Here is a 14,441-nt window from a genome sequence, read left to right on the forward strand (position 1 = left end):
ACACACAAAGATATACTGTACAACACAGGAAATACAGCTGTTATTTGACAATAATTTTAAATGGAATAAATTTACAAAAGTTTTGAATCACTATGCTATACACCTAAACTAGTATAATACTGTAAATCAAGTAGACCTCAATAAAACAAAAACAAAAATTATTTGAAACCTGAAGAATACAGCAAGAGACATAAAACAAAAGACACTACTGTTTATAAAAAGAAATAATGCTGAGAATTTTCCAGAAATGAATAGTTACAGAGATCCCAGGCAGGATCAAGAAAACAAATCCACAACTGTACACACTGGGTAAAACTGCATAACTTCAAAGACAAGGAGAATATTCTTTAAATTACAAACCAAACATTTAAAAAGAAGAGAGAAAAATAGTCTACCAACATGATTATCTTAGAAGCTGACAGCAGATGGTTTATCAATATCTCTAGATTACAATGGTACCTTTGGACAACCAAATGGTACTTTTAATGAACTGTCAGGAGGTGGGGTGCGAGGACTAGCCATTTCAAGTTCTATATTCAGCTAAACTATCTTTGAAGAATAAATGCAAAGTAAAATTTTCAGGTAAGACTGGTGAATTTAAGACTCAGATTTTCACATAGAAAAGTAATGAATGCTCTATGCTTCAGAAAAAAGGAAACTCAACTTAGAAAAAAAGAAAGGAATCATGATGCAAAGAAATGACAAAACATGATAAATTAGCACAGAATATGAAAATAACAGGTAGGGGTATTCAAAGCCAAGGGGAAGTAACTATTATTTAACTTGCAAACAAGGGAAAGCAAGTTAAACTATTCTGAGGTCTTTCCAAAACAATAAAAGGAAAATAAAGATATAATGAAAACTCATTCAACCAATAAACAACAGAAAAGAACCAAAGAAAAGGCACAAATAGAAAACAAAACATAAGATGACCAAAACAACTTCAAATCAACAAACAAAATACCATAAATTCACTTATTAGAAGGCAGAAATTATCAGAGAGTATAAAAGAAATGTACTTAATAAGGCTAAATGACATACAAAGTTTGAAAATAAAAGAATGAAAAAGATGTAAAGACACTACAAATAATTAAAGGAATTATTCAAGAGGTTTTAAATAAAATGATATAACCCCCAAACAAAAATGGACACAATTAAAAGAAATTTTTAAGTTATAATCATAGCTGATTTTAGTACACCTCTGACAGAAGCCAATACAGCTACTGGAGAAAAAAACGTTGAGGACACCGCTACTATGGACAGCAGAAGTAATCAGCTTGATCTAAGTCATTAGTCAACAAATAGTAAATACGCTTTCTATCAAAGAATACACTGAATATTCACAAAAGTTCCACATATACCTGGTCACAACTAAGCTTCAAAACGCCTTTGAAAATAAATGATACATACATTCTCTGACCACAGTACAATTAAAAATAAAATTTTAAATAACAAAAATAAAACAAACAGATGCTTGGCAATTACAAAAACACACTAAAATAAACACTATGAAAATCATAAAATATTCAAAACTAAATAATCAGAAAGAATAGAAATATCAAAACAGACCTTGAAATACAGATAAGCTACGGTTGCAGAGAAATATTAAATGTATTAAATTTAAATGCAAAAATTTTAATGAATTAAAAAATTAGAAAACTTAAAAAAGAAAAACTAAATCCACAATTAGAAGAAAAAGAAACTATAAAGATAAGGCTAATGAAAAAAATTTTAAATCACACAGAAAATTAGCAATAAAACCAAAAGTGAATTCTCTGAAAAGACCAATAAAACATATACACCTCCCAATAAGACTGACAGGAAAGGTCCCAAAAGAAGATATATATTAAGTTACAGATATAGTCAAGACTTAAAATATAAGAGCATAATTAGAATAAATGTATGTTAATACACATACATGAAATGGACAGTTTTCTAGAAAACTAGCAAATAACCAAAATTTATTCTGGAAGCAATAATTATTAAAAAAACAATTCACAGAATAAAAAAAAAACACCTCAAACTAGACTCAGTTTCACAATTTTAATCATAGGGTAGATGATCTCTGATTACAAGAAGCTTCCAAGAACAGAATAAAACAAAAAAGGAAAGCTACTCAGTTTATTTTATAATAATGATATCAAAATCAGAAAGGCAAAGAACTAGAAAAAAATGTAGGACCAATTTCACTTTGTTTATAGATGAAATAAAAAATCTACATAAAATTAAAGCAATCTAATCCAGGGGCCTTTCAAAGAAAACAATAAACCTGTCTTTGTAGTTCAGTATGTTAAAACGTTAAATGAAGGGGTGAAAAAATTTTTATCACCTACATAAATTTGGGGGGGGGGGGACTTTGTTAAAATTTAACATTCATTCAAAATACAAAAAAGGATATAATATTGTCAATGCGAGAGACCTGGGTTCGATCCCTGGGTCAGGAAGATACCCTGGAGAAGGGAAAAGCTACCCACTCCAGTATTCTGGCCTGGAGAATTCCATGGACAAAGAGTCGGTCACGACTGAGCGACTTTCACCTCACTTCACATCCTAGACTGAAAAACAAAGAATTAATGGAAACTGTGTCCTTAAGCCTGATAAAAAAATATTTAGTCAAAACTCTACAGCATGATGGGAATGTAAACTGATACAGCTATTATGGAACACAGTATGAGATTCCTTAAAAACTAGCTAGGCATAAATCTAGTTATTGAAAATAGTACGGAGAGTAAGAAACTAGGAATAAACCTTATGACCCAGGAATACCACTACTGGACATACACCCTAAGAAAACCACAATTCCAAAAGACACATGGACCCCAATGTTCACTGCAGCAATATTTACAACAGCCAGGGCATGGAAGCAACCTAAATGTCCATCAACAGATAAATGGATTAGGAAGTTGTGGTACATTTATACAGTGTAATATTGCTCAGCCATAAAAACGAATGAATCTGACATAGCTGTAGTGAGGTGCATGAACCTGGAGCCTCTTATGCAGAGGAAGAGAAAAACAAGGAAGAGAAGAAACAAGTATTGCATATTAATGCATATACATGTAATCTAGAAAAACAATACTGGTAAATCTATTAGAGAATGGACTTGGGGACACAGCAGAGGAAGGTCGGGGTGGGACAAATTGAGAAAGTAGCATTGACATATATACACTATCATACACTAAAATAGTGAGGAAGCTGCTAAATAACATAGGGAGCCCAGCCTGGAGCTCTGTGATGACCTAGAGCAGTGGGGTGTGGGGACAGGAGGGCGGCTAAGGAGGGATGATATATATATTTAATTATGACTGATTCACATTGTTGAACAGCAGAAACCAAGGCAAAATTATAAAGCAATTTTCCACCAATTAAAAAATAAAATTTTCAAAACATGGATAACCAACAAGGATCTAATCTACTGTACAGCACAAGAAACTCTATTCGATGTTATGTGGCACTCTGGATGGAAGAGGAGTTTGGGGGAGAATGGATACATGTACATATATGGAAGAGTCCCTTTGCTGTCCACCCGAAACTATCACAACATTGTGTGCTGGGGACTTCCCAGGTGGCACAGTAGCGAAGCATCTGCCTGACAATGCAGGAGACCCAAGAGACATGGGTTCGATCTCTGGGGTGGGAAGATCCTCTGAAGTAGGAAAGGGCAACCCACTCCCAGTATTCTTTGTTTTTTTTCTTTTTTCTGTATTTATTTTCAAACTTTAAACTTTTTATTTGTATTAGAGTATGGCCAATTAACAATGTTGTGGTAGTTTCAGGTGAACAGTGAAAGGGCTCAGCCATACATATATGTATCCATTCTCCCTCAAATACCCCTCCCATCCAGGCTGGCACATAACACTGAGCAGAGTTCCACGCTGGTTATCCATTTTAAATATAGCTGTGTGTACATGATCTTCCCAGACTCCCTTAAACTATCCCTTTCCCCTGGCAACCATAAATTCATTTTTAAGTCTGTGAATCTTTCTGTTTTGTAAGTAAGTGCATTGTATCATTTCTTTTTAGATTCTACACATAAGGGATGTCATACGATAGCTCTCCTTCTCTGACTTACTTCACTCAATATGACACTCATCCATTTTGCTGCAAATGGCATTATTTCCTTTTTAATGGCCAAGTAATATTCCACTGTATATATGTACCACACCTTTAACCATTTCTCTGTTGATGGACATTTAGATTGCTTCCATGTCTTGGCTATTGTAAATGGTGCTGTAATGAACACTGTGGTATGTGTATCCTTTCGGGTGTTTTTCTCCAGATATATGCACAAAAGTGGGATTGTAGAGTCATATGGTAGGACACACAGATGGCTAATAAGCACATGGAAAGATGTTCAACATCACTAGTTATTAGAGAAATGAAAATCAAAACTACAATGAGAAATCACCTCATACCAGTCAGAATGGCTATCATCAAAAAATCCACAAATATCAAATACTGGAGAGAGTGTGGAGAGAAGGGGATTCTCCTACACTGTTACATGGTACAACCACTATGGAGAACAGTGAGGTTACTTAAAAAAAAAAGAAAAAACCTGCTCCAGTATTCTTGCCTGGAAAAGCCCATGGACAGAGGAGCCTGACGGGCTACAGTCCACAAGGTCCCAAAGAGCTGGACACAACTAAGCAACTGAGCACAGCACGTACAGCACAAAACCGACGTGGCTGACACTGCCGTCCACCTGAGACTACTACAGCACTGTGGATCAGCTATCCTCCAGTATAACATAAAAAACTTTAAAAACTCTACAGCAAACCTCAATTGTAGTGATAAATTATTAAATGCAGACTAATGAAAATCATAACTAAGATGATAATGCTTACCACCACTTTTTCTATTCCATATTATACTGGAGGTTCTAATCAGATCAAGAAAAAAGATGCAGAAGAAATTGTAAAGGAACAAAACTATCACAATTTGCATATGATATAACCATCTTTACAAAAAGCTCAAAGGACTCTGCAAAATAGAATTCAGCAGTGCTGACACTCTTGACAAATGTAGGTGTAGGATCAATATACAAAAAATCAGTAATGTTTCTATACATACAACCAATTGGAAAATGTGGTAGAAAAAAAGCCATTCATTATAACAATAAAACTATAAAGTACCTTGAAAAGAATATTTAAGACTTTATGTAGTAATATGAGAAAATATTATTAATGGACACCAAAAACCCCTCCATGTAAAATAGAGATATATCATATCCATGGAAAGGCAGATTCAATAACATAAAGATATCAGTTCTCTGCAAATTAATCTATATGTCCAATTTAGTTGGCATTTAGCAGCAAGAAGTTTGGGGGAAGGCTTGCCCTGCAAGCTATCAAGGTTAATTAAAACAGATGCCACATGATCTTACTATTTAGCTTTCTCATTTTATGATACAAGCACATGGCTTGGAATATCTATTGATTTGAGTGATCAGCATATTCCTTGGTTTACTATCTCATATAGTGATTATTTCCTCCAACTATTTGACAAGAGCTGATTGTGAAAGATTCTAGATTGGGATCCCTGGAAAGTGCTGTCTTCGGTTAATTAAAACAAAATATGCTTAAAACCAAGAAAACATGTAGCAAAATACTGTGTTATGATCTTATATTCTTGCCTATAAAGATGGCCAAACATTTCACCTTTATGCATAGTGCTGAGTGATCCACAAACTTCAAGCAGTGCCTGGGAGCTACTTTGTTCAAACACCTTAGCATCGCACACCTCAGAGTATGTAGAACAAGTAACAAAAGGGAGCCTTTACTGCAAAACTTCTGCTAAAACAGAATATAGATGTCTGACTTTAAGCAGGACTATAGCCTTAACGAGAGGCTTCCCAGGTGGTTCAGTGGTAAAGAATCTGTCTGCAACATAGGAGACAGATTTCCATCCCTGGGTTGGGAAGATCCCCTGGAGAAAGAAACGGCAACCTACTCCAGTATAATGTTTAGGGAAGTCTATGGACAGAGGAGTTGGGAAGGCTACAGTCTAGGGGGGGTGCAAAAGAGACAAGACTTAGCAACTCAACATTAGCCTTAATGAAGGGCCAGGTGCAAAATATACTTCGAAATAACCAGGTGAATTAACCTAATACATGTATTTAGTGCTATGTGGTGCATTGTAATGAAAACAAATGTTTTGGGTTTAGCTGACTCAGAACTGTTAATGAACAACAGATCCATTGACTAAGTACACTGTTACTAGAAATAATAGGCCCATTTTATCAAACAGTGGAAGATGATTATGTTTCTACATGCTATGAGAAGCTAACATGTCTAGTTTATCTAAGTACAGTACACTTCAGTTTTAACTCTAAACATGCTTTCATTTTAGGTACAGATCATTTGGTAACTACGTTTAACCATCTGAGGAATTGCTGGGATGTTTTGCAAGTTTTAAATTACATTACTTTAAATTAATTAAAAAGAAAGTAAACTTTTAAAATATAATTTTTTTGGTAAGGCTATACATAAGGGCAAATAAAAGACATGGTCTGTGACTTCGTGGAACTCAGTCCAGCACAGAAAACAGAAACAAAGTAAACTAACAAATGAATTTACTGTAACAAGTCACACTAATAGCAAAGAAAATTTAATCAGACAATAAAAGAGTAATAGAAAGCCTATTTATCATAGTCCAAAAAGGCCACTCTGGTAGAAAACAACAAAAGAGGTCAAGATTACACAAGAGGTAGAAGACAAGTGTGACAGAGCTTTTGAAGTGCAACTGGAAACCACCGCAAAGTTTTAGGCAAGGGAGAGACAAGATCAAATTAACAAGATCGCTGACATCTGCATGAAAACTGGGGGATGAAGAGTGGAGTGGTCCAAGAGTGAAAACACGTGTTGTCAGGGTATTTGTAATTACACTGAGAATAGGTAAAGTAAAGAAACCCTCCCAACTCCACCGAAGGTGGATAAGAATGACAATTCCAAATGCCCTGAGAAACATGCTTTGAGTTTAGAAACCAAACATAAAAGAAATTTACATACGTAAACTCTAGGAACTTGAAATTAAGTGGAATTCATTTAACTAGAAACTGAACCATTCGCTGGCAATTCGCGCTATCCAAACTACTCCTAGACATATCATCTTGCTGACGAACAGGTTTACGTATTTGGGTAAAATTTTCTCCCACTTCCAACACCTACGAGGACGCAGCTCAAGTTAAAGAGAAAAGATAAAGGGCAAGTAAATGGGCTGAGAAGAAAATGCTGGACGATGAACGGTCTCAAAGATCCAGTCACCAGGAAAAGTACTTGTAAGCAGCCTCATTTAGGTGAAAGAAGAAAAACCTGAACCGCCGAGGTTCTTACTTATATTCTTCCTCCTTGGCGAGGAGGTCCCGTCGAGGCGTGGCAAGTTGCTGAATGCGTGGCGGGAGCGGAGTCTCTGAAACGCCCGGTCTCTGTAAAAGAGGCAGACACTTTCAGAACCAAAGTTCAATGAATTTTGGTGTCCTCAGGACGCCGAAACCTAGCTGCTACCCAGGAGAGTCCAGTTGAACTAACCTTGAAACTTCTCCCGGCCATCTTCAGCGGCCGCGACGCCGTTACCGAGGCAACGACGCACTTTCCCGCGAGAGTTACCACAACCCCGGCGGCCTTCCAGCTCAGGGCACGATTCGGACCACGCCCCAACTCTTGGCAGAAAACAGCGCGAGCTTAGGACCGGGCTGAGACCTGGGGAGTGTGCGCTGCCGTTTTGTACCCGACTTGGGGTAAACGCTAACCGCAGTCTTGCAGGAACTGAAGAAGCCAAAGTCGTGGACTGATTTATAGAATAAAAAAGACTAGAGATCTCTTCAAGAAAATTAGAGATACCAAGGGAACATTTCAGGCAAAGATGGGCTCGATAAAGGACAGAAATGGTATGGACCTAACAGAAGCAGAAGATATTAAGAAGAGGTAGCAAGAATACACAGAAGAACTGTACAAAAGATCTTCATGACCCAGATTTTCACGATGGTGTGATTACTCACCTAGAGCCAGACATCTTGGAATGTGAAGTCAAGTGGGGTTTAGGAAGTATCACTAGGAACAAAGCTAGTGGAGGTGATGGAATAGTGGAGGAGATGGAATTCCAGTTGAGCTATTTCAAATCCTGAAAGATGATGCTGTGGAAGTGCTGCGCTCAATATTCCAGGAAACTTGGAATAAGCACTGGCCACAGGACTGGGAAAGGCCAGTTTTCATTCCAATCCCTAAGAAAAGCAATGCCAAAGAATGCTCAAACTACAGCACAATTGCACTCATCTCACACACTAGTAAAATAATGCTCAAAATTCTCCAAGCCAGGCTTCAACAATATGTGAACGGTGAACTTCCAGATGTTCAAGCTGGTTTTAGAAAAGGCAGAGGAACCAGAGATCAAACTGCCAACATCCGTTGGCATCATAGAAAGCACATGAGAGTTCCAGAAAAACATCTATTTCTGCTTTATTGGCTATGCCAAAGCCTTTGACTGTGTGGATCACAATAAACTGTGGAAATTTTTGAATGAGATGGGAATACCAGACCACCTGACCCGCCTCTTGAGAAATCTGTCTGCGGTATGCAGATCAGGAAGCAAGTTAGAACTGAACACGGAACAACAGACTCGTTCCAAATAGGAAAAGGAGTACGTCAAGGCTGTATACGGCCACCATGCTTATTTAATTTATATGCAGAGTACATCATGAGAAACGCTGGGCTGGATGAAGCACAAGCTGGAATCAAGATTGCCGGGAGAAATATCAATAACCTCAGATATGCAGATGACACCACCCTTATAGCAGAAAGTTAAAAAGAACTAAAGAGCCTCTTGATGAAAGTGAAAGAGGAGAGTGAAAAAGTTGACTTCAAGCTCAACATTCAGAAAATGAAGATCATGGCATCTGGTCCCATCACTTCATGGGAAATAGATGGGGAAACAGTGGAAACAGTGGCAGACTTTATTTTCTTGGGCTCCAAAATCTTGCAGATGGTGACTGCAGCCATGAAATAAAAAGACGCTTACTCCTTGGAAGAAAAATTACGACCAACCTAGACAGCATATTGGAGAAGGCAATGGCACCCCACTCCAGTACTCTTGCCTGGAAAATGCCATGGATGGAGGAGCCTGGAAGGCTGCAGTCCTTGGGGTCGCTGAGGGTTGGACATGACTGAGCGACTTCACTTTCACTTTTATGCATTGGAGAAGGAAATGGCGACCCACTCCAGTGTTCTTGCCTAGAGAATCCCAGGGATGGGAGAGCCTGGTGAGCTGCCATCTATGGGGTCGCACAGAGTTGGACATGACTGAAGTGACTTAGCAACAGCAGCAGACAGCATATTAAAAAGCAGAGACATTACTTTGCCAACAAAGGTCCGTCTAGTCAAAGCTATGGTTTTTCCAGTAGACATGTATGGATGTGAGAGTTGGACTATAAAGAAAGCAGAGTGCAGAAGAATTGATGCTTTTGAACTGTGGTATTGGAGAAGACTCTTGATAGTCCTTTGGACTGCAAGGAGATCCAACCAGTCCATCCTAAGGGAAACCAGTCCTAGGTGTTCATTGGAAGGACTGATGTTGAAGCTAAACTCCAATACTTTGGCCACCTGATTTGAAGAGCTCATTTGAAAAGACTTTGATGCTGGGAAAGATTGAAGGTAAGAGGAGAAGGGGATGACAGAGGCTGAGATGGTTGGATGGCATCACCGACCCAATGGTCATGAGTTTGAGTAAACTCCGGGAATTGTTAATGGACAGGGAGGCCTGGCGTGCTATGGTCCATGGCGTCGCAGAGTTGGACACGACTGAGCAACTGAACTGACTGAACCGAACTGATCTTCAGCAAAGGTGCCAATACTATTCAGTGGGGCAAGTCTAATCTGTTTTGAAGGTGGGAGAAGGGGATGCCGAAGGATGAGATGGTTGGATGGCATCACTGACTCAATGGAAGTGAGTTTGAGTAAACTCTGGGAGTTGGTGATGGACAGGGAGGCCTGGCATGCTGCAGTCCATGGGGTTGCAAAGAGTTGGACGTGACTAAGCGACTGAACTGACTGACTAACTGTGGAAAACAGTCTCGCATTTTCTCAAAACCATACACATAAAATTACCACGTGATCCAGCAGCCCACTCCTAGTTATATGCCCAAAAGAAATGAAAACATATACACTTACAAAAAGTTGTACACAAATGTTTATAGCAGTATTCTTCAGAAAAGACAAAAAGTCAAAATGACTCAAATGATACACTGATTAATAGGTAAATAAAAAGTGGTGTATTCATCAATGGAATATTATTCAGGGCCAGAAAGGAATGAAGTACTGATGCATACTACAATATGGATGAACCTTGAAAACATGCTATGTGAAAGAAGCAATTCACAAAAGACCACATATTATATGATTCCATTCTATTAGGACCACATATAATATGGAATGTCTAGAACAGGCAAATCTATAGAGACAGAAAGCTGTTCAGTGATTGCCTAGCCCTGAAAGATAAAGGGGAATTGACTAAGGTGTTGCCAGATTTTCAGGGTTGGGGGGGGCGGGGGTAATAAAAATGTTCTAAAATTGTGATGATGGTTGCACAAATCTGTCAATATACTAAAAGACAACTGTACACTTTATATGGATAAATGGTGAGTATGTGAAATACATCAGTCAACTTGTTAAAACATTAAAAATAAAATTAATTATTAAAATAAAAATGTCAAAAGATGGGGAAAAAGTACACCATACTAACACTAATCAAAAGAAAGCTGGAGTAGCCACATTAACTTCAAACAAAGTGACCTCAGAATGAGAAAAACTATCAGAGATAAAGAGGAATATTACATAAAGGATAAGGAGATCAACTCTCCAAGGAGATATAACAATCCTGAATGTGTATGAACCAAACAGTTGAGTGTCAAAATGTATGAGGCAAAAACTAATAGGAGTGCAAAGAGAAACAGATAAATCCACAAGTACATTTGGAGATATCAACACTCTTTTTCAGTCATTGATAGTTCAGGGAGGCAGAAAATCAGTAAGGATAGAATTGCCCTCAACAGCACTATTAGTCCCAAGGAATCAGCAAAAATCTGCTTGATCTAACTGACATTTGGAGAATACTCCATCCAACAACAGCAGAATACACATTGTTATCAAGGTCACATGGCATATTTACCAAGATAGACCACATTCTGGGCCATAAAATGCACAGTAATAAATTTAAAAGAATAGAAATTATATTCACTTCCTAGAATTGCTATAAGAAAGCACCACAAACTGGATGGCTTAAAACAAAATAAATTTATTGTCTCCCAGTATAGAGACTGGTAGTCCAAAATCAAGATGTTAGCAGGGCAGTGCTCCCTTTGAAACCTGTAGGGGAGAATTCTTCTGTGCATTTTCCTAGTTTCTGGTGTGGCTGTCACTCCCTGCCATTCCTTGACTTGTAGCTGCATCTGGCCAATCTCTGCCTCTACAATCATATAGCATTCCCCCTGTGTGTCTCTGTCTACACATGGGATTTCCTCCAGTCATACTGGATTAGGCCCAACTGGTGGCTCAGATGGTAAAGTGTCTGTCTACAACGCGAGAGACCTGGGTTCAATCCCTGGGTTGGGAAGATCCCCTGGAGAAGGAAATGGCAATCCACTTCAGTATATTGCCTGGAAAATCCCATGGACAGAGGAGCCTGGAAGGCTACAGTCCATGGGGTCGCAAAGAGTCAGACACGACTGAGCGACTTCACTTCAATGACCTCATCTTAACTTGATTACATTTGTAAAGACCCAATTTCCAAATAAGGTCACATCCACAGATTAAGGGGAGAGGTGTGTGTATGATGGGTTAGGACTTCAGCATATTTTTGGAGGAATACAGTTCAATCTGTAATAATAGAAATTATATAAACTATCTTCTGAGGCATAACATAAAAAAGCTGGAAAACCCAAAATATTTGGAGATTAAACACACTTTAATACATGGGACTAAAACATTAAAATATTTTATTTAAATAAAATAAAAATATTTTAAAAAATACGTTAAAATAATACTTCTTCAAAGAAGTCTAAAAAGAAATTTAAAAGTATTTTGAACTCAATGAAAATGAAAATACAATCTACCAAAACTTGTAGGATACAGTGAAAGCAGCACTTAGAATGCTTAGCATTAAATGTATATATTAGAAAAGAAGGCAAATCTAAAACCAACAATCTAAGGTTCCACCTTAGGCAATGGGAGAAAGAAGAACAATTTAAGCTTAAAGAGAGCAAAAGAAAAGAAATAATAAAAATTAAAATAGAAATTAATGGAATTGAAAACAGGAAAACAGAGAAAATCACAGAAACCAAAATCTGGTTCTTTGAAAAGATCAATAAATTCAATAAATCTCTGGCTACATTAACCAGGAAAAAAAGTGAAGGCACAAAATTACCTATTATATGTTCTTTTATGTGATGCTCAGGCGCAACCACAAGGAAAGGTACAGAAGAGGCTCAAGAAAATAAAGTTCATTATACTCATAAGTTCCATAACTAGGAGGTACAGAATGCCATTCAGGGCTTCATGGGAAAGCCCCATGGTAGTAGGAGGCAGAAAACATGAGTCAAGGGAAAACCTAAGCTACCCTGCAAAAAAAGAAAGGCAAAGTGAACAGTTTAGGACTGGTTAGTTTGAATCATTTGAGCAGGATTTAAGCTTTAGGGGCTGTTTCTAGCTGTCTGGTATCTGGCCCTAGGATGATTAACAAAACAAAGGAATATTGCCTCCTAAAGTGTACAGGCCAGGTAGAGGGGGTATGACTCCACATTGGTCAGTTGGCATGTTTAAGGTATACTCCTGGCTGAGCCCTTTTGCTATCGCTGAGAATTGGCTAGGTCAATAAGTTTCATCAGCCAAAAAGGTTATTTTTTTTAAGATGTCAAATCATAATAATACACAGGAAAAATTTAAATAAACAACTTAATACCATTATTAAAATGGGATCAGGATCATTATTAATTATCCCATGAACACTAAAAGGAAAAGAAAGGAGTACTATCAACAACTACATATGCAGAAATTTTATAAATTAGGTGAAATGAACCAATTCCTTGAAAGATGCAAACTACCAAAATTCACATAAAGAAAAACAGATAATAAGTAATTAAGGGCAGAGTCAATAATTTTCTAAGAAAGAAAGCAGCAGAACCAGGTTGTTTCACCTATGAATTCAACTAACATTCAAGGATTAAATGATACCAATTCTCCACAATCTCTTCTCAAAAAGAGAAAGAAAGGGGACACTCCTAACTCACTCATGAGTCCAGCATAACCCTAATACCAAAAGCAGTTAGGGACATATATTTTTAAAAAAAAACTATAGACTATATCTCTCATGAACATAGTTATAAAAGTCTTTAACAAATATTAGCAAATTGAATCCAACAAAGTACAAAAAGAATTATACAATAAAAACAAGTGAGATTTATTATAGGTGAGTAAGACTAGCTCAGCATCATAAAGTCAATCAGTAAAACTCAGTACATGAAGAGAATAAAGAAGAAAAAACACAATCATATAAACTGATGCAGCAAAAGCTTGTGAGAAAATCCTGGTAAAAATTCTCAGCAATCTAGGAATAGAGGGGAACTTCCTCAACATGATAAAGGACATCTACAAAATAACTACTGCTAGCACCATACTTAATAGTAAGAAACTGAATGCTTTCCTCCAAAGATCAGTAACAAGGCAAGGATATTCTTTCTCACCATTTTTATTTACTCTCAAACCTAGAGTCCTAGCCAATAATAAACAAGAAAAAGAAACAAAAAGTATATAGATTGAAGAAATAAAATACCTTCATTTGTAGATGACATAAGAGTAGATGGAGAAATCCAAAGGACTCAGCAAAACTCTCCCAGAACTAATAAGCAAGGCTGATAAAACAAAATGTTGTATATACATACAATGAATTTGGATATACACTATAAAATGGATGAACCTTGAAAACATGCTAAGTGAAATAAGCCAGACACAAAAGAACAAATACTGTGAAAGTGAAGTCGCTCAGTTGTGTCCGACTCCACGACCCCATAGACTATAGCCTACCAGGTTCCTCTGTCCATGGGATCTTCTAGGCAATAGTACTGTAGTGGATTGCCATTTCCTTCTCCAGGGGATCTTCCCAACCCAGGGCTCGAACCTGGGTCTCCTGCATTGTAGACAGACGCTTTACCGTCTGAGCCACCAGGGAAGTCCAGAACACAAAAGAACAAATACTGTATGATTCTGCATATATGAAGTATCTAGAATAGACAAATACTGAGATAGAAAATAGAATAGAGGTTTCCAGGAAATGGGGAGAGAGGAGACTGGCAAGTTATTTTTCTTTAATGGGTACAGAGTTTCTGTTTGGGGAGATCAAAAAATTCTGGAAATGGATGATCATAATCACTGAACAACATTATGAATATATTTAATGCC

The 14,441-nt window shown here is 37.4% G+C and overlaps 1 protein-coding gene and 1 non-coding gene across 2 annotated transcripts in view; both read right to left on the reverse strand.

Annotated features, from left to right (window-relative positions):
* The window catches only part of TEX9 (testis expressed 9), an 88,492-nt gene extending 80,945 nt beyond the window's left edge, over positions 1-7,547 (reverse strand). Inside the window, exons 1-2 of the mRNA XM_052647024.1 lie at positions 7,527-7,547; positions 7,332-7,423 (exon numbers count right to left, since the gene is read on the reverse strand). Coding sequence (XP_052502984.1) covers positions 7,332-7,423; positions 7,527-7,547 — 113 coding nt within the window. The remainder of the gene's footprint in view (positions 1-7,331; positions 7,424-7,526) is intronic.
* Positions 7,548-14,139: 6,592 nt separating this feature from the next.
* TRNAC-ACA (transfer RNA cysteine (anticodon ACA)) lies at positions 14,140-14,211 on the reverse strand. Its single transcript has one exon. It is a non-coding gene; the product is annotated as a tRNA-Cys (tRNA).
* Between the last annotated feature and the right edge of the window lie 230 nt (positions 14,212-14,441).

This window comes from Budorcas taxicolor, chromosome 10, assembly GCF_023091745.1.
Source record: "Budorcas taxicolor isolate Tak-1 chromosome 10, Takin1.1, whole genome shotgun sequence".
In the NCBI taxonomy this organism is placed as follows: Eukaryota; Metazoa; Chordata; class Mammalia; order Artiodactyla; family Bovidae; genus Budorcas; species Budorcas taxicolor.